The 19,466-nt window shown below is 35.1% G+C and overlaps 2 protein-coding genes across 12 annotated transcripts in view; one reads left to right on the top strand and one right to left on the bottom strand.

Moving 5' to 3' along the window:
• Positions 1–32: 32 nt before the first annotated feature.
• Positions 33–7,647, top strand: LOC136418673 (uncharacterized). The gene is made up of 2 exons (XM_066404808.1): positions 33–203; positions 7,110–7,647. The coding sequence occupies exons 1-2, from the start codon at positions 36–38 to the stop codon at positions 7,296–7,298; spliced, it is 357 nt and encodes a 118-aa protein (XP_066260905.1). The 5' UTR covers positions 33–35; the 3' UTR covers positions 7,299–7,647.
• bru1 (bruno 1) overlaps positions 7,044–19,466 on the bottom strand; it is a 247,314-nt gene continuing 234,891 nt past the window's right edge. For 8 of the 11 annotated variants that reach the window (XM_066404802.1, XM_066404801.1, XM_066404798.1 and 5 more), the window contains 3 exons: positions 17,204–17,245; positions 11,833–14,732; positions 7,044–7,287 (listed from right to left, as the gene is read on the bottom strand). In XM_066404802.1, coding sequence (XP_066260899.1) covers positions 14,461–14,732; positions 17,204–17,245 — 314 coding nt within the window. In that variant the 3' untranslated portion in view covers positions 7,044–7,287; positions 11,833–14,460. The remainder of the gene's footprint in view (positions 7,288–11,832; positions 14,733–17,203; positions 17,246–19,466) is intronic. The other 3 variants (XM_066404799.1, XM_066404806.1, XM_066404797.1) reach the window with 2 other exon arrangements.

Here is a 19,466-nt window from a genome sequence, read left to right as displayed (position 1 = left end):
ATTTATTTAGATTGCACGGATTTCATTTTTAGTCCATGGGCTACAATCCACTGTCCATTATGACAAGTACGCCTCTCAAAACGGACAATTATTCCTCATTTGATCCCAGCATATCGATGCTATCCTCAATTAAACCTTCTCAAAATCCAGTACCCGGTTCGGCGCAAAAACTTCTGGACCGAAAACTGGCACATTTAGAAGGGGTGAGTAACGTTTGTGTATAATAAACTTATTTAAATTTCAAATGTAGTAAGACGATATTTAAAATTCATATCCATGTATCGATTTGGCGTTTCGTTCGCGCTGCAAATGGAAGTTCAATCGACACAGGAAGTATGGGTAATACGTGACATGGCGTAAATTAAAAGCATAACCAGGCATAAGTCAAGTGCAAGTCGAATTGAGATTGTTTAAGTGTTTGTAAGCAATATTTTAGAATATACAGTGTGTTCAAAGCATAAGCACATCAACTTTTGATCATTTAGCTTTCAACACAAAATTTTTCATTTGAAGGAAAATTTTATACAGGAAAGTGTTAGATTTATCTGTAAACTTACCAGTAGCAATCTTGAGTGTGGTACACTGGTTCTCGTTGACTTATTAAAACTTACCTACAAATCCCAAAAAACAACCATCAAAACCTCCTATTTTAATTTTAATCACTAAACCCATCTTACCCCTATCTTCTACTCCTATCACCTCATTTTCTGTGGGTACTATACAATAGCGCCTCTCTTCACCCAGAGTAGACCTCCTGCAAGGCCTTAGTTTTACTTCCTATCGCTTTTTCCCACAATAAATCGTACTTTAACGTTACGTTGTGAGAGTATGGGTAGGGAACCTCGTCCAATTTAGCTTTGCGGGAGGGACGCACTTCTGAGCAACAACAGCATGAGCATCACAACTTCCACTTTCACCAGAAAAGGAGATTTTTCACGGCACCTACTTTCACTAACTAATTGTTTGTTACATTACACTTTCACTCACTAAATGTCCTCTACACTAGTAACGCATACCATTAATATTTGATAAGAAACAATACCCGATTATCCCGATTATTTTATTTCGGATAACAAACATCTTCTTGGCCGCTGCCCTAACACTCGACTGAATCATTTAAGAAGTGATGTAGGTACGAAAACATACAAAAAATGTATAGCTCGCCTTTGGCAAAGGTACAGTCATAGGGCTAAACCATACACGATGCGAAATAATAAATGTATTTAAATTTTTATATTTTTAAATGTTGGAAATATGGAAAGTTGATTCGATACATCTTTATGGATCTTTATGGATGTATCGAATCCGTACCGAAAGTGTAATGGATATAAGGATGGACAAGGATTTTCTATCATAAATAAAAGAAATCTTGGCTTTGTGATCGTGGATGATAGGATTAAAACTTTCAAACTTCTTCATGTTTTCTATATGACAAAAATTAAAATTCCTTACCGAAATGTTGTTTAATAAAATAAAACAGTCACATTTTGACACTAAATTAAAATATTTCTAAATCAGATATTTCCGATTTACGCCGCATTTGTGTTGACTTCTATAACAACAAGAAAAAGACATACTTGTAGTGTGTTTCAAATTCAAATTCTGTTATACGGTCAATCATCATAATAGTACATTGTCGGATGAGTTTATAATGAAAATTATAATGTATAAGGGATGATGTTCATTATATGCGCGTGCAACACCTTGAAAACATCGAGCTATCACTAAAAAAATGCATTTGCAAGGAACTGTAAACATATGTGTGTAATTAAGTCATTAAACATTTAACTGTCCACGGATTACACACCAATTTATCCAAAATATGCCCTGATGGTTCAGCGCCTATTTGAGGCGTTTTTTCATGGTCATCTTATTTTATTGGCTTTTGAATTTTATACAGAGCGTTCCTTAATGCCGTGCGAATATTTCAGGGTGTGATTCCTCAGGTCATTTTATGAAGAAAAGTTCGCATGATCATGTGTCCGCAACGACCCCTATTTTTAGCTACAGGGTGTTGACATTTTTCGTTTGAAATAGTTATTTTTAAATTTCTCAAAAATTATTTTAGATATTGCTTTCAATTTTCTAAAATACTTTCTAAAATCTATGTTAATAGGATATAAAACTCTGTTTTGCAATAAGAAAAGTAATTCTATTGCTCAACCAGTGGCGTCCCTACATACACATCTTCCGATATTATTTACGAAAAGGTGATACCCCACTGACATTTTTTCGCAGGAATATTTTTTCTGATTAGGCTGGTCAATTCTATATGAAAAATATTTCTTATATTAAACTATAAAATATATAATATTTAATATAAAATAATAACTTATAATAAATTCTTAAAATAAATTAATTAATTAAGATGATTTTTATTGTTTTAATCAAGAACCAGAATTAGAAAAGTGTATGAGACCTTTTTCATGTAGAATTGGCTGACGTAATCAGAAAAAATATTCCCGCGAAAAGATGTCAGTGGCGTACAATTTTTTTCGTAAATAATATCAAAAGAGATGTATGCAGGGACGCCACTGGTTGAGCAACAGAATTACTTTTTTTTTAAATTAAAATATGGGGTTTTATGTCCTATTAATACAAACGAAAATTGAAAGTCCTATCTAAAGTACTTTCTACGATTTGAAAAAAAACATTTTAATATCTTGCAGATAAAAAAATTTGGGCCGTCGCGGATCTTTTCCTTCATAAAATGACCTGAAGAATCACGTCTTGAAACATTAGCACGACATTAAAGAACACCCTATCTCAAGACCATATTAGACCAAAAATAAAATTTGAGGTACTTGACGATTACGTTGCTTATGACTATTTTACAGATACGGATTAAGACATAAAATTCAAAATTATGATCGGATGCTTGCCGAATTTCTACTTTTAGTTTGGTTTACCGGGAGGTTCGAACTGGCCATTAGAAAGTGAAATTAGAGTTTTAGAGATCTCAAGACGATATAGAGACTAGAAATAAGATGAGAGGTACCTAATGTTCAGGCTGCTAATGACTATTTCACAGGTCCCGATTCTAAATTATGATCGGATTTTTCCTCAGCTTAAATCTCTAGTTTGTTTTATTGGGAGGTTCTAACTAATCAAACAATGTGACTGTGTATCTTTAATTATTAATTTGGAACATTTAGTGACTCTGTCAGCGTTAACATCAAGCGTGGACTAAAATATCCCTTCGTACCCTCATCAAAGGCGGGAATATGGAGTTCCGCTGGCGTTCGTAAAATTCCTGCCCATCCATAACTTGACCGTTGACTCTCTATGACACGTTAGCAGGAAGAGATGGGAGTTGTATCGTATTATTTATGGGCCCATCTATCACGATCGAGTTTAGATTACCAAATTTTTTTTTTGAATGGCTTAATAATTTACCTGATAGATAAAGGGACAAGCGAGAATTGCGACACGGTTTTGGGGCCGACGATGGCCCCAAAACGAATTGCGAAAAAATCGTCTTTGTTCATCGGCTGTTTTGTTTTGTTTAGAATGTTGGTTGCGTTGAAACCTACATCCTACACGACAGGAAACCTCCAAATGCCCGGCTAATTGCTTTTCAATTCATTCCTACCTCAAGAACGTTCCCCAACCTACATTATTGCCAGTAATTAGCTCTCAGCAATTTAAAAATAGAGCGTATTATTGAGTCACCATAAACCGGGTATTTTAGTTCAAATGGTGTAAATATTTAAGGTTTCCGTGGGTTGTGGGTCAGCACTTAAAGGTTTAATGGCCGGTATAATATTGATAATTCATGGAGTTCGTCTTTTGCCTTATTAATGGTTATCAATGACGGAACCTTGCAGCATGGAAACGGAAATAAAAACAACGAAATTGAATGCAGTTATATTGCAACTTAATGTTGACGTCAAAGGAATTGAAATGTAGATCGTCAGTAGGGATAAACTATTCATAGTGTCCATTTGTTAGTCAAATGCGCCTTTGCGTTTACAAACACAATATCGAAAACTAGGTTCATATCTTATGGAAACGTTCTTGTTGGCTTCGGGACACATGCATACGAAATTATCTTGACGACGGATCGTTTCGTTTTTTTACTCAGAAAATGAATTATTCAAAATGGGAAGGGTCGATTTTAAGGGTCAAGATTTCGGTATTTTTCCCGAAGAATCAATTTGTACTGCAGCAACTGTATGAAAAGGCCGTTTTCAGGTACCCCAGCCCAGCGCCTCATTTCAGTTCTTGTTTGATCGTACGGGCTTTTTAGTAGGTTGTTCAAAAGCTTTTCACTGCTTTTACCAATAATTTGGAGCACTTACGGAATAATCATCCCTCTGCCTCGAGTTGGGTTTTTAAACGTCGCTAATCCAAAGCGGGCTCTATATTTACCCAGAGGAATAAGAAATTTTATTCGTAGCAACTACCTATTTAGAAAATAATACATTTCAAACTCGGTAATTGCCGAAGCAAATTATAGGCATGGGTCGACGTAGAAAACTTTTCATCGCTTTTACTTTGAGGATCGTTTTTCTGCTTAATGATATATTAAGAATAAATATTTATTTGTTTCCATAATGAATTGTTATTGAATACGGGGCTCGATAGTACATTGCTCCTTTTTTCGTTACCTGCTAACGATGCGCAAGAAGCTGCAGTCCTGCCACTGATTCCACACCAATGATGACAATAGAGATTTTCTGATAGCGGCGATGGTTTTAAACACAACATCCGGGAGCAGAATGCCTTCCATGAAGTTTAATAGTCTCCGCGATATTGAAAATAGACATTTTCCTACAGCCCACAAACTCACTGGTTTTACGTATTAATGCCTGTGTCCAAAGCTATACATTTTTTCGTGGTGACCATTTTCTCGTTATCCATAGCAGCGGGGGCGAAGTAAAGATCATCGTTTGCAAAAAGCCTATTTTGCACACTCTGTTATTATCAGAACCTTAGAAATTGAGGCTTTAAAATCGAGTTTCATGATATTTTATGTATCAGGAAAAATGTTGTGCGAAATATTTTTTTTAATAGTACCGATCGAGTTTTTGAGGCGACTGTGTATCGTCAGAAAACTTTAGATCCCATCCATCAAAGTGAAGGATGATTACAATAAAAAGACCTCGTAATAGGCAGTGAACCGTAAATGTAGCTCGTTGATTAAGTTGTTTGTTATTTATTATCAAACATCTGAGTGACAACAGATAACAGATGGATGTGTCCAAGACCGAGGGACCGCGGCCGTCCAGGACCAATAAGGGGGGCCCGCAGTCAAGTTCTGACCGTGGGACCTAGACAACCAGCTCAGATCGGCGAAACTCAGTCGTCTAGGTTCGGCGAAAGGAACCCCGTCGTCTAGGTCCAATGGAAGGAACCCAGTCATCTAGGTCCAACGGAAGAAACCCAGTCGTCTAGGTCCAACGAAAGAAACCCAGTCGTCCAGGTCCGACCGCAGTCTAGCGATTTTAGAAATATTAATTAATTTTTTCCATTAAAATAAGGTCCTGTAAAAGCTTCTGTTACAGTGTGATTTGAATTCACAAAAAATGAACATTTTGGAGATTGTTTCGGAAAAGTTCACGAACTTGTCTCATATATAAAAAAGAGATCTACTTACGCTCCAAATTAATGCTTTTTCGGTTAGACACTAAGTCGGTGAAAGTGAGTTTTAAAAAAATGAGAACACTCTGTATATTAGCAAATGCGCTAAAAAGCAATTAAATTTCCTTTGAGACGATCATATTCTTACACCTAAATTCCCTGTGAGTATTGCAGAGTTTCGTTGGCTTGCTCGGTTTAAGTTGAGGCCAATTTGACTCTCGTGGTGGGAGTAGTTGTAATAATGTTGCATGGGTAGGAAATTGCTGAATATGGTATATGTTAATTTCAATGCTGTATTGAGGACATACACTTAACTCCCATACCCCGGAAAACAGTCCATACTGTCTTGACCGTTAAAATAATAATACGTCCATTTACCGCAGCGTGGAAAATATACGAGACACCGCGGGGCATAAAAATCAAACACCTATGCCATACACACACGTACTGGTCCTATTTGATAATGTAGTTAAGAAATTGAGTTATCTTCTTCCGTTATGTAACTAGTTGCTAAATGAAACCTGTTTAGCCGCCGTTCCGATTATAAACTCCATTTGTCAAAATTAGAAAATAACAATTAATACAGTCAGTTAGAAAATGGATTACTTTATGTAGCGAAGCGAATTTTGCTTGTTAAACGAAGAGAATTTCTCTGATATGACACGAGTACATGAAGGAGCACTTTGTAATGAATTTACATTGAAAATGGCATTTATTTGGACATGTTCATCCTATCGTTCATTTATAGAACTGTAGCAATCATTCGTGTTACTGGTCTTATTGGTTAAATTAGTGGTGAAACGAAGTTGCCTGCTTTGACAAGAGGATTACACAATGATGCAACTAGTTGCACTTTGCCAAAATTAAAAACAATATATTTTATTTTTACATATTTTTTCTGTACTTACTTTTTTATAATTACTGTAATTACTTTTTATTTATTTATTTATAATTTATAATTATTGTAAATCTATTATAAAACTTTAAGACAGAAGAATTTACTTATTGTTACGTTAAAGGTAAATGTTAAAATTGATAGGGTTCAGTATTTTAAATCGGTTTTCAATTTTTAGTTAAAGTATCAAATAAGATAAGTCCACAAGTTCATTTTTACACATGTAATTTTTATTCAATTTAAGGTTCTGACGCGTTGTTAGGTAAGTAACTTACCTTTGGCCATGTAGATCCGTGCTGAAGATAACAATACTTACTGCATATCACTTCCCGAAGGTTAACAAAAATATGGAGGTAGGCTGATTTCATAGATGCAAAGCAGCTGCACACCGTAGAATTCCATTCTATGTAAAATTATTTTAAATTTCCCTTTTGCAGAACTTCCTACCGTACTGCCTTTACTGAATCTTTTAAAGTGCATTTTTGCTAAATATCAAAAGCTTAATACTGGTAAAATACGTATGGGAAAACGGTCTGTGGTAATGTGGTAATTAATAAGGTCTAAATTCTTGTTATAAAAATCTATTTACTCAAACAAATAACAACTTCGTTACTCGTTATTTTCTTTTTAGGGGTTGAACTCGACACTTTCCTCTGTCAAAGATCAATCTTCGTGTCAGATGGTATTAAATTCCGGTAACCTGGCTCCGGTACACAGGAATCCTATCATGCGAAACCAGACTCCACCATCCGCCTTCAATTTCATGAGGAAGTACCGTGGCAACTTCCAGAACTCTTCATCAGGAATTCCTAGGAAATAAAGTCCATTAGCGATAAGTATTTGTCTTCTCTCATCTTGTGCAAAGCCGCTTCAAAGAATATTTGTTTAATTCAACATTTATTTAAAATTCGATTAAGGCTTACGAGGTAGTTAGTTGTTAGTAAATTGTTAATTTATACCACTTTTTTGCGGTCGTTTTCATTGTTCGTATTTGTTTGATGTTAATATAAACTTAAGCGCGATATTGCTGGAAGTTATTGTTTTCAAGGAACTCCCGTCGTAATAGTTTTTACTACCGTTTGAAATTTTATTAAGCATTGTTTGGCCGGTGGCCCGGTAAAAGCGATAAGTGTGAGGTCAAAACGCAATTAAATTTTAACATAAATAAACTATTGGACGTGTGGTAATTAAATGAAGAAAGTACATTTCAACGTTAAACACCGCTATTTTTGTTATTTGTCAATTGGCCGCATGGCGTTTACGTTTCTAGCCATTTACTAAATGAAATTTCTCAAGTCTGTAGACCGGAAAACTGTCCAATCAATGGAAAAAATGCATTTGAGAAGCGCCTGAATTTTTTTGGGAAGCGGTTTTAATTTATTTAAAAGGCTTTTGCTGCGATTGTGAGAGAGCTCGAACGTGCTTTACGACTTGAAATTGCCGGTAAAAAGCGTAGTTACCTGCTTTTAGAGGAGAAAAAGTATCGGTATGTTCTTAAGTCACATGATGGCGAAAAGAAAATATTTTGCTATGTTGAATCGTTGAATTTGACCTCTGAACATTCCGGTAATAAGATGTTAAAGAATCAGCCAAAAAGGAAGTCCAAGTCTCATAGTTACTTATACAGCAAATGAATTAAACAGGTCTAAGCTACGAGTGTCGTACAAGATTACATTAAATTTTGAAGACCTTCTAAGAGAGAAACAAGAATTAAATTCCTTCATATCGTTAGTGAGCAATTTAAAGCGTTGATGCATTTTTAACTAATTGATCGTTAATATTCCAAACTTATAATAAATAAAAAACACGTGGTATCTTAGTTTCGTCCCTAAGGGCATCGTCACACGCAAAATCTAAAATAATTTTCGACAATAAAAACCTAAACGTAATTATTTATCAAAATCAGGCTTAAAGATGACTAAAATACATCTGTATACACGCTAAACTATGTACATATCAAAACTCATTGGTCTCATCATAGCCAGGCGATGATTAGCACTGAGAATGTTTATGTGTATTTTGGCTTCGATCTCAATCAAACAACTCTCGTCGTTCAAATTTCAAACAAAAAATTCCCAATTGACGACCTTACTGACGCAAGTAAAACTGGAATTCTTTTTGGCCTTATCATTTCTCCAATTTTTTTCATGATCCTGGACAATCTCCATCTTCTCTTTATTGCTCAGCCATGTCCAATGGACAAATAAGTGATTGAAAAAAGCTTCGTTACCATGTTCATTCCAATCCCTGTATCTTAAAGCAATTTAAATATTCTTGAACCGTAACGGAAAGTTTAGGGTCAGATTCTCGCGTACACAGGGTGGTCCAATTGCTACGGGTCACTATCGGTAAAATTTCGTTTTTTCCCAATACTTCCAAAACCGAACAAATTTTGGCAACAGTGCCTCAAGATCTTAACTGTCATCAAATTTGACAACTTTTGTTTAATTTAACCGAACTTGTAACGTTTACGGGTTAGAAGATAGCAATAGTGGTAGCAATTGGACCACCCTATGTGTAGCTGAGCAGTTACAGCAGATAAGACAGTAAAACGCATATTTTGATCATCTCACTGCCATGTTTTAGATCTGACCGTGCTTTTTGAAGAGTATTCATCGTTTTAAAAGCTATGGCAACATTACAGTTTTTGGAAAACTTGCCCAGACAGACGGAGATGTTTCCAAGGTAAAACAAATATCTAAAGTTCTGGATGTTCATTTGGCATTTGCTGTGAATGATGCCGTTTATGTCTGTTTGTACTTATTCCAGAATTTGTAATCAAGACTATCAACCGTTTGTCTAGAGAATTCATAGGGTGGGAAGGGGGTGTAGGTACACTGGAAATCAAATTCTTGACATCCAGAGAAAATGTAAAACTATCAAATGAAGTTGTTATTTGCTTAAGGCCCGCTTTTTGAAACACATTATATTTTTGCCAGTAAGATAATCTCTATGGAAACTGCGAAATCACAGCAGTCTCTATTTACATGGGAATCATCTTAATAGCGACGTTACCAGGAGTATGAAAAACTGGGTCTAAGTGTTATCGCTCTGGCAAATTTACGAAGGAGATAATGTCCATGGAAACGCTGAAATAAAGGCACAGTATAGGTCATGGTTTCCAGGGAAATTATTTTTTAGTTTTGGCAAAACCTTCGTCCCTCTTTTAACCAAAAATATTACAAAAATGTGCTCTTCATTACAGGCTATGTAGTTTGAGGCTAGAACGAAATTTCTTGATTTTCAAGCTATTAAAAACGTAAAAAAGTAGTTGTCAAGATTAAATAAAAACAGTTCTTTACTACATTCGCGATCGTCATCATCTTTTAACCAAAAGGACAACTGTATATTCTATAAGCACAATTTCCAGATAAACTGTACATAGAAGATGAAGTTCCCGAATTTTAAACCTTCATAGGATATAATGAAAGTGTTGTGATGTTTGACCGGGATTATTTCAAACTTTTGACTTAAGTGTAATTGCGAGATAACGTAATAACAGTAAAATCCTCAAGAGAGGGCTTCTCCTCCTCGTATGCTCAGTATTTTGGTAATTCAGTTAACACGTCTCACGGTATTTCCTATTTTTAGCTGTATAATAAAAATACTTTAGTACATCGTACAGACTATACGAATAACATTAAAGACATGAAAACTACAAATTTCACAAATTTTTGCTAATAGCCCAGAAATAAACTGTTCACCAAAATAGTCGACACGGCTTTTCTTAGTCACTCATGAGCGACCGTATCTCGGAAACGCCTTGTTCGATTTTTATGAACAGAAAAGGTTCTGAAAGTTCGTTTCTTCTCGAATATTTGGCAAACATCTATATTGAAAAAAAAATCCTAATGCCATAGAGAGTAGGGAAAATGCCCAGCAAAATTGTTAATTTTCGACCCACTGCAATTGGAAACTACGGCCGTTTCGGAACTATCGTTGTAATGTCGTTTAGTGGTTTTGAACGACGTCTCCATACTTGCTTGGTGGATTTTTTTGGACAAATGAAAAAATTAGAGGGTGCGTTCAAAGAATTTTTTATTTAATAACCTTGTATCTAGGAATTGTGCCTGAATGTCACCTTTCTTAAAGAATCAGTCGTGTAGACTATAGAAATCTTTTTTCCAATGTCGTATGAAGGTAAAATCAAAATATGCATAAGGATTACACGTAAATTAATAGTACTTGCACCATTTATAATTGCGTAATTGTATAATTGTATAATTTAAAAATATAACTTTAATTGTAACCTTATATGGGCGCTATGGACGATATCTCGAAACGTAGTTGATATTTTTTCGATTTTTCAAGCAAAATTGTAAGGGGAGTTCATAAAGCTCCTACTTTTCATTATGGCAGAAATAACAATATATACGTCTCTAGAGCAATATCTAACGGCATTTTGGAAAATTTAACCAGAAATAAGTCGATTTTTAGTAAACAATATATTTTCAGTGTTTTACGAGTTTAATAAAATCTTGTAGAAAACTTAAAAACTTTTGTGCCATTAAATGATGCTTTAGAGACATAAATATCGTTTTTTTTGGCAAACTTTCATTAAAAAAATAGGAATTTTATATAAATCTCCGATATTTTTTCTTGAAGACTAAGAATAAAAAAGTGCTCAAATGCTATTAGGGATATTGTCTAGAGCTCCTAAACGATGCTGCAATAAAAGCTCTATTTTTAATTTACACAGTCGTGTGAGCAGCACTAATGCAACAGTTGTGCATTACATTTTGACTTCGTACAATATTGAACAGATTTTTTTAAATGTAAACGATACTGTTTTGTTTAAATGGGGTGCAGTGTTTTTCAAATACAGGGTAATTAAATAAAAAATTACACATTTTTTTGGCAATTTCCATGTAATTTTTTTTATTGTCAAAAGAACAAAAACTCGCCACATCACGTTTCCGAGGTACCTTTGTAATTTTGTAAGTCATTTTTCTTTACTGTGTCTGGCATTAAGAAATAAAAAAAAATCAAGATGACTATTCGTCAAAGAGTTCACACGAAATCGAAATCCGCTAAGACGTTTGCGAAACACGCGCGCGCTCAGAAAGCACAGAAAAACGTGCCGTTTCACCTACTTTTATGAGCAGCTTACATCAGTTACTAACATTGAAACAACATGAAACACATAATATGAAATTACGGGTAACAGTACGCATAGAAAAAACGCAAAACAGTCGTCAAGACCTTTCGTCATTATCGATATTGTCTTGAGGTCCCCCTGAACAGGCTGACAAATCCTTGATTGGAAAAAGTGTACCTCAAACCTGACCTCAAAATATACTCTATTACGTTCAGCTAGAGCTAAAATTGGAGTTAGTAAAATGAGTTCCACTTACTGTGTAAAATGAAGAACACAAACATTAGTAGACAGAAACAGAAGCCACAGGCGTTGATGGCCACTTCTTGACCGCATTGGTAGACACTGATTTTTTGGTGGTATTAAAGACGGAGGAATTATTTGTGGTTTGTTTTTGTACAGCACTAGAACAGCTTGGCTTGAGTAGAAAGAAGGCTAAACAAGTATTTGGTCAGTACACGAAGAGCTACGAAACTAAAGCTGACCTAAAGTCTACTTTCGTTCTTGGTGTGCGCAAAGCCTAAAATTGTCAGCTTTAGTTTATGCGTCTCCTAAACAATGAACAAAGAAACCCTGTAAATATTAACACAAACAGCGAGTGATTGGTCTAATAACTTTGGTTTAATAACAATAGAAAATAAAAGGTACAATTCAATCAAGTACATGCTCAATTATGTATAATAAGATAATAATAACCATTATGTAAAGACTCAAAAATAAAACGTAATAAGTCACCCAACAATTACAAAAACTGTGGCCTAGGTATAAAAGAAAAAATTAAACAAACAGAGGATGCCTATGCGCTTACGCCACGGACAAACATCGTTACAAAACTAAAAGAAAAACCTATTCAAAAAACCAAAACATGAACCCAACATAAACATTTAAATATGGAACATCCTCGTCATATTTTTAATACTTTTAAAACGGAAATACGGGACATTTATTTGAAGCTCTTGGATTGAACTTACCTAGACCTTTTGCAGGTTCCAAGAAATCGAAGAAATAGCTTACGCCGAGGTGTGTTTATGAGAACTTAATCTGCCCATGTTCCTTGGTAGGTAAATTTAAGAAGGGAGTTGTTCGAGATGGAGGAAAACGGTGCGTATTTTGTTTTCTTAGTTTTGTAATTTCTATTAAAGCACGAAATAAAGTAAATTTTAAAAATAAAAAAATATTTTTTTTTTATTTCAAAATTTTTGTTTTTTAATAGAAAAAATTCAAAATGTACAAACACTTTTCGATATTTTTACTCCGAAATTTTTGTCTCATCCTTGAAAAATATGACAGGAATGTAGTAGAAACAGTTTTTCTCTATCCCGTATCTTTTGACTTCCATAGAGCCAGTTCACTTAAATAATATAAAATTTTAGCCGTGAGCCACGGAAAAATTCTATTTATAACATTTGCAACTTATGCGCCTGTCACATTCTTGCAACGCTTCTATTTAATCTTCCCGGAGTTTCTAATACGTTTTCGGATATTTACTGCATTCAAAAAGATGTGAAAACCTCTACAGGGCGTGGAAGAAAAACAGCGGATATTTCTCAAAAATTATTAAGTTAAAAAAATCGATTAAATACGTGGTCTCTCCGTTCCTTGCGCTGTTCATATGAGTGTTTCGGATTCTACAGGGTCGATCACAAAATGCGGTAAACTTCTATTTTTCAAATCAATACTAGATAATATTTTTTAATTATCAGATAACCCGAACCTGCTGCACCAAAATATTCAGAGAATTTGAAAATGTAGAAATATTGTAAGCGATTGTCTGGAAAAATTTATTACGGTTCTGCGTTAATGCTGTGAAAACGGACATGATAGGAGGCAGAAAAAATAGAGCACATATTCCAGTGATTTTTTCCAGATATTTATGAGGAATGATTCCTTAGTTTTCGTCCGCACTGTGTAACGTTCAAATTTAGAAAAGACATAGGAGAGGCACCGGTCGTTCCACAATTAAAGCGATGGAGTTTCGGTAATATTAAACAAGGATTCACTATAATGTCACATCTCACTTGATATCCATTTGATTGAACGGTTAATCGAGATGAAAACTTGTAATGCCATCATCAATGCTTAGATATGTAGTTGACTTCGGAAATAAATTTCGCAAAATTATTTTTTGTTATTTCGAAAATTCTCAAGGTGCACTATAACAAACTGCGATCCTAAATTTGTCCGTATACCCAAGTATCATATTAGTTTTGAGAGAGAGTAAAGCGAGGGTTGCCCTTGACAACAAATTGTACCAAATAGTGCGCTTAATTTAAACGAATTTTAGCTTTTTTCCAACCTCATATAAGTGTCCCATATTTCCGCCGGGATACAGCCAAAAATAGAACCAATATGGTGCAGCCTGTTTGTGCGGTAGCCCTTTGTATATGGTACCTTTGCCGTGGAGTGCAGTGTTGGTACAATAAACAAAGCCGGCCCTGCCTCTAGTTTTCTTTGCGTTGATTTTTTATAGTACCTTACTGGTTCCTATCGAAAATTTTAAAAGGTTTGACCATCTATTAGAATTACTTTATCAATGTACAGGGCGGTCGATCGCGGACCGCAGTTTAACTCTAGTAAAAATATCTCACAGTCCGTAAAAATAGCAGCTAAATCCTGAGTTGGGCACACTGCACTGGCGTGGTGCTACTTATTTGTACAAAGGGAAAGTACAGTAGTACAAAATTACGTTACTCTTTTTTGGGATGTACTGGCTTTACGTTTACACTTACAGATAAAGCAAGATTTGAAGACCGAAATGACATGTAGAAAGTCTTTAAGTACCTTCAAGATCATCAGTTCAAGTACAAGCTGCCCATCTGCCCACTTCCGCCTCCAAATCCGGAAGTTATCTGTCCGGAATCAAATTAAACACCTACTGAATCTTTGGTTAATAAGGTTTGGCGGCCTCTTTGGCCCTTTTCAGTTGGACCTTGAGCCGCTTGGTGCCGATTTGGAACCCGTTCATAGCGGCTATGGCTTGTTGGGCCGAATTGGCGTTATCAAACGATACGAACCCGAAACACTTTGATAAGTTGGTCTGTTTGTCGATGAACACCTTGGCGGATATAACGGGCCCAAAGGGCAGGAACGTGGACGCCAGGTCCGTATCTGTGAATTCCTGCGGCAGGTGATAGATGAAGAGGTTGCACCCTTCCGGCCCTGGAAATCGAAACAGGATTTAGATAATCTGGCAGCAACATGGATTTTGTCTACTAAACATAACTACTAACACGATGAAAAAGAAGAAGCATGAAATCTTTGCAGGCAGCAGAAAGCAAATGTTTAATGACTGTTCTAAATGAATGCGAGGTAGAAGAGAATTTCATGCCATAGAACTAATAGAATAACATTCATTTTAATATTTGAAATTCAGTATACAGAGTGATCGTTTTTTTATGTTATCCATAATCGACTTACTTTTTGAGTTCGGTCCTGGATTTTTAAAATCATATTCTGTATCTCCTTTCATTTTTAATTTTGTAACATGGCCCAATTAATTTTTTATTGGCCTATTATTGGCAGGTACAGGGTATTTTTTAATAAGACTTATCCCCTTCCCTCCCTTCTTAAACTTGAGTAGATATTCAATTTAGAGGAACCAGTCATGCATACCTTATACGATTTATTTTTGAAGTATACCAGGTGTGGAAAAAAAGTTGCGATTTCTTTAATACAACACTCTGTAATTTTTGCATTTTTGGATTTGGAATCGAAAAATTTTAAACTATTTTTTTCTCGATTCATCTGTAATAATAAATAAAATGAGCGCAACTCATATTTGCTCGTAAATTTCGATTTTGTAATTTTATTATGTTTCACATACTTCTGCGTAAACGCTAAAAATTTGAAATTTAAACTATTTTTCGCAGTAAATAAATCTTCTATTCAATTATACACTGACTTTTATTGAGGTGTACTTTAACTTTATTTCCTGGTAGGACACGTCTACCTACATCAAAATTACTTTTTATAGGTACGGGATATTCCAACAGTATGAAATGGTTCAATATCTCTTTTAGCATTAAGCTGTATTTATAGCTTCTTTAACGTAAGCTGCAAAACGTATCGTTAAGATTCTCTGTTGAATATTATACAGATGTCAGAGTTGAAGTCACTATAAATACTAACTTACCTTTTAATGTTATGTCTTAACGTCATGTCTTACAGCATGTGTTAATACAACTATAAACGTTGGACTATTAGGTGCATTATAGTTTTCTTCATTTAACATTATATGTATTACATGACCTCAACTTATGTCCATATTCATTCCATCTTATTATACAGAACACACTGTTTTTGCATACAGGGTGTTTGGAGTCTGATTATTTTATTTTTAAGGGACGATAAACCTCAATAAGCCAGGCGAATAAGCTAAAAATACCAGACGAAAGTAGTATATTAACAGTGATATGATTTTTAAAACAATTTATCAATTGATGTTTTAAAATTTGTTTGCCTTCATGTACGGATGAATTATTTATCAGATAGCTGGGTGCTATCAATAGTTTTGTCATGTTATGTCATCTATGGTCAGTCATTACATTGTTTTGATTTTACCGATTAATTTTATTGATATTACTGACGTAAACGTAAACTAATATTGTCAATTTACGGGAAGCCACCCATTCTACAAAAATTTACCGCCTTAGTAATAGTACTAGATATAGTACTATTTATAGAATACAGCCAGGTGGTGGATCGGACCGATAACAACGACTTTTGCATGCTGAAGTGCTGAACCTTGTTAAGGAAGATCCTTTCACTAGTACTTGAAAAATATGTCTCCAATCAGACTGTCTAGAGAACACTCTATAAGAGTCAATTGTGCTCTTTTTATGTAGAAAAAGAATTAAAATTTGAAGATCTTCCCTATTTAGTGGTCCTATTGCATGGCCTCTTCGGCCACCCAATCTAATACCTATCAATTTTTAAGTGATGTCTAAGATCTTTGTAATTGCGTTGAAGCAGCTACAACAATGTTAAGAGGTCATGCAAGTTATGCCGATTCTTACTGTTAATAGGATAATTATCACTTATTTAAAAATAGATTAATGACACTTCTCAAATGATAAGCTGTTTGAGAAATCATATCTCTGTTATCATATATCTTTTATTAGGGTGCTCTTGGTTTAATCGACTTCTATTGAGGTGGTTAATTACTCCTCAAAAACAAGCTCATAAGACTTTAAACACCCTGTATAAAACTTGGAAGCATTAATATCTAATAAAATAAGCAAAACAATGATGAGGAAAACATTATCAGGTTAATCAATCTCTAAACCCGTTTATTTTAAATATCGTGCAGAAAAGTCTTTACAGCAGAGCAAACTTTTTACAGTATGTATGCATGTATATGAATAAATTGAATAAATTCTTGAGTTGCATGCATTTATGTAGGCGCATGCAGAGCCAAACGGCCAGTACTCTAATAAAAGCTCCAGATATTGTCGTCGTATTAGTCAAATGCCCAACATGATTGAAGTAGGTCAGGGCACGACAAAAACGAACCAAAAATCAATTTTTGATCACATGCAATGCCATTTTGAGCAAACTTTTAGCCAACGTTTTTTAAAAAAAAAAGCGTATCGACAATGAGGCAGTAATCTAAAGAGTTTTTGGCTACATACGCTGTTTTTGCTGTTTTTCTTTTAACAGTCTTCTCCTGACAGCTAGAAGGCATAAAATACCTTTTTAAATTAAAAAAAGTTCAATTTAAGAGAAAATGGTAAAGTAAATTAAAAAGAGTTCGAAATATAATGTATAATCTAATGTTAGAGTTCCCAGTTCGATGATGGATAATGAAATGATATTAACGAGGTCTATTTTACGTAACACGCAGCTATTTACCTGACATAGAAAACAAATTGAATTTGCCTTAGCTGTTAAAGTATCGCCAATAGAAAGACGCGATTAAAAACAATTAGACACACATCGCATATGCGAAACAGCGCACTTTGTCCCTTAGCAACAATAAATTATCGCCTTATTCAGCATAATGGCGTACCTTAATGTATTAGTAATCATCTGTAATAAAAGAGGCCAATGTGTATTTTATTGCTTCTGTTCTACCTTTTAGCGCTAACTGAAACGGACGTGCACGTATGACTCGTGCGCATGGACGTGCACCTATGACTCGTGTGCACGTACGACTCGTGTGCAACAGTTCTATATTAATCGGATCTGAAACTGGATACCTTGTGTGTCTGGTTAAACATTTAGGGCGAATTTGATACTGAAACTGATAAAACTACAGCGTCGGAGTAATTTCAATTGAAATGCTCTAGGGGGTGTGTTGCGATCATATGTCTTAATTAGGCAGAACGCTGGGAATTAGTAAATTGGATCACATTTCTACAGGATTGCAATCATTTGGACAACAATAAGACCGGGGGAAATCTTAATTAGCAAAAATCAGATAAGTATTTTCTTGTTTCCAGAATAAAAGCTCTAACTTTACCCCATTACAGGGACCGATGCAATCTGAGGCAAATTGCTATTACAGCTGCCAGTTGTCGGATGCGATTCTCTCGGCCATTTATTCCTGAAATTCGAGTCGATGCGGAATTTATTTAATTTCGATGAGCCTTAAACGTTTTTCTATGTCTGCGTTTTATCGCTCTATTGTCTTATGCCCCAGCTGAATTAACCATCTATAATATATACTCAATAAAAGTTGGTCAGTCCCTTGTGACGTCACCTAATTTCTCTTCCATTAATTACTTATCGATGCATTAAATTGGGAACACACAGCCTGTTATTATTTCTGACAAAGTGTATGCGGCCTCGTGTAAGTAACGTGTCTCTTATGATGATGATGCACGTCACTGCAAATGCACTTTATATCAAATTGCTGAGTTTCAAATGGTTCAAAAGGTTTTTGATCTGACGCAGGCCGAGATCGGCCACTTTAAGAGGATTAGATGTTCTAAATGTGTACTGAAGTTACTTATGTGTGATCGTTATGACATCAGAGGTTCTGGAAAACGCAATTTAATTGTTGGGCATCACGCGAAAGAGCAACTGGGGGTCACTCATCCTTATTGACAAATTTGATTAATGCTTTCTTCGGGGTTCAGTGGAAGAACTGAAAGATGCCGTGGGCGACGAATATGGAACTGTGAAATTAAGGGTCATTTGGCTGGTTTTTCAATTGCGCCAGAGCAGGATAAGAAGCAATAATGGGAGAGAAAGTCACTTTCTAACATTTCAAATTGCAGTTTTGAAGCGATCATTCCCATTTACTCGCAAGTTTTACTTTGAGCGTTTCGGGAATTAGATCCATTATCTCCCCTTCGTGATATCTTTTAAAATGCACGTGATTCCCATAAGTGAAAAAAAATTGGCTTATTTACGGAAAAAAACAGTAAAAATTAGTATTGCACGCTGCAGGGTGCATAAAAGTGTCGATTATGAAACATGGATAATAAAAAAATCGTTATTTTCTTCTCTCCCATGTACGCTGTTTCCTTCATAATTTTTTCCTTGTCGGACACATTTTTTCAGATGGAAAACCGAATTCAAGGGTTTCAATTCCGGATGCCAAATGTAATAAATTCACGACTTCGAGACAGAATGATAAATTTGAGGATTCCAGTTGGATGTTCAAAATTGTAGCAAAGAACCTCTAAAAAAACGAATTTCAAGCAGAACTGCAAAAAAATGTGTGGTTTTATTTCGTATTCTAAATAGTAAGAAATTTCAAAATTCCTTGTAGATTAACCAAATTCTGTGATTTCAGTTTGGGGTTCACAGAGTCAAAAACTCTGAAATTGGAAACATAATTAGAAGTTAGAAAAAAACGGGTTTTATTTCGTGGCGTGTAAGCTCAAATGCTCCTGCATTCCAGTCAAGAGTCTAAGTTTTTTACAAACAATATCGAATTCATGCTAA

Source organism: Euwallacea similis, chromosome 36 (genome assembly GCF_039881205.1).
Source record: "Euwallacea similis isolate ESF13 chromosome 36, ESF131.1, whole genome shotgun sequence".
Lineage (NCBI taxonomy): Eukaryota > Metazoa > Arthropoda > Insecta > Coleoptera > Curculionidae > Euwallacea > Euwallacea similis.
This window is presented reverse-complemented; position numbering and strand designations above follow the sequence as displayed.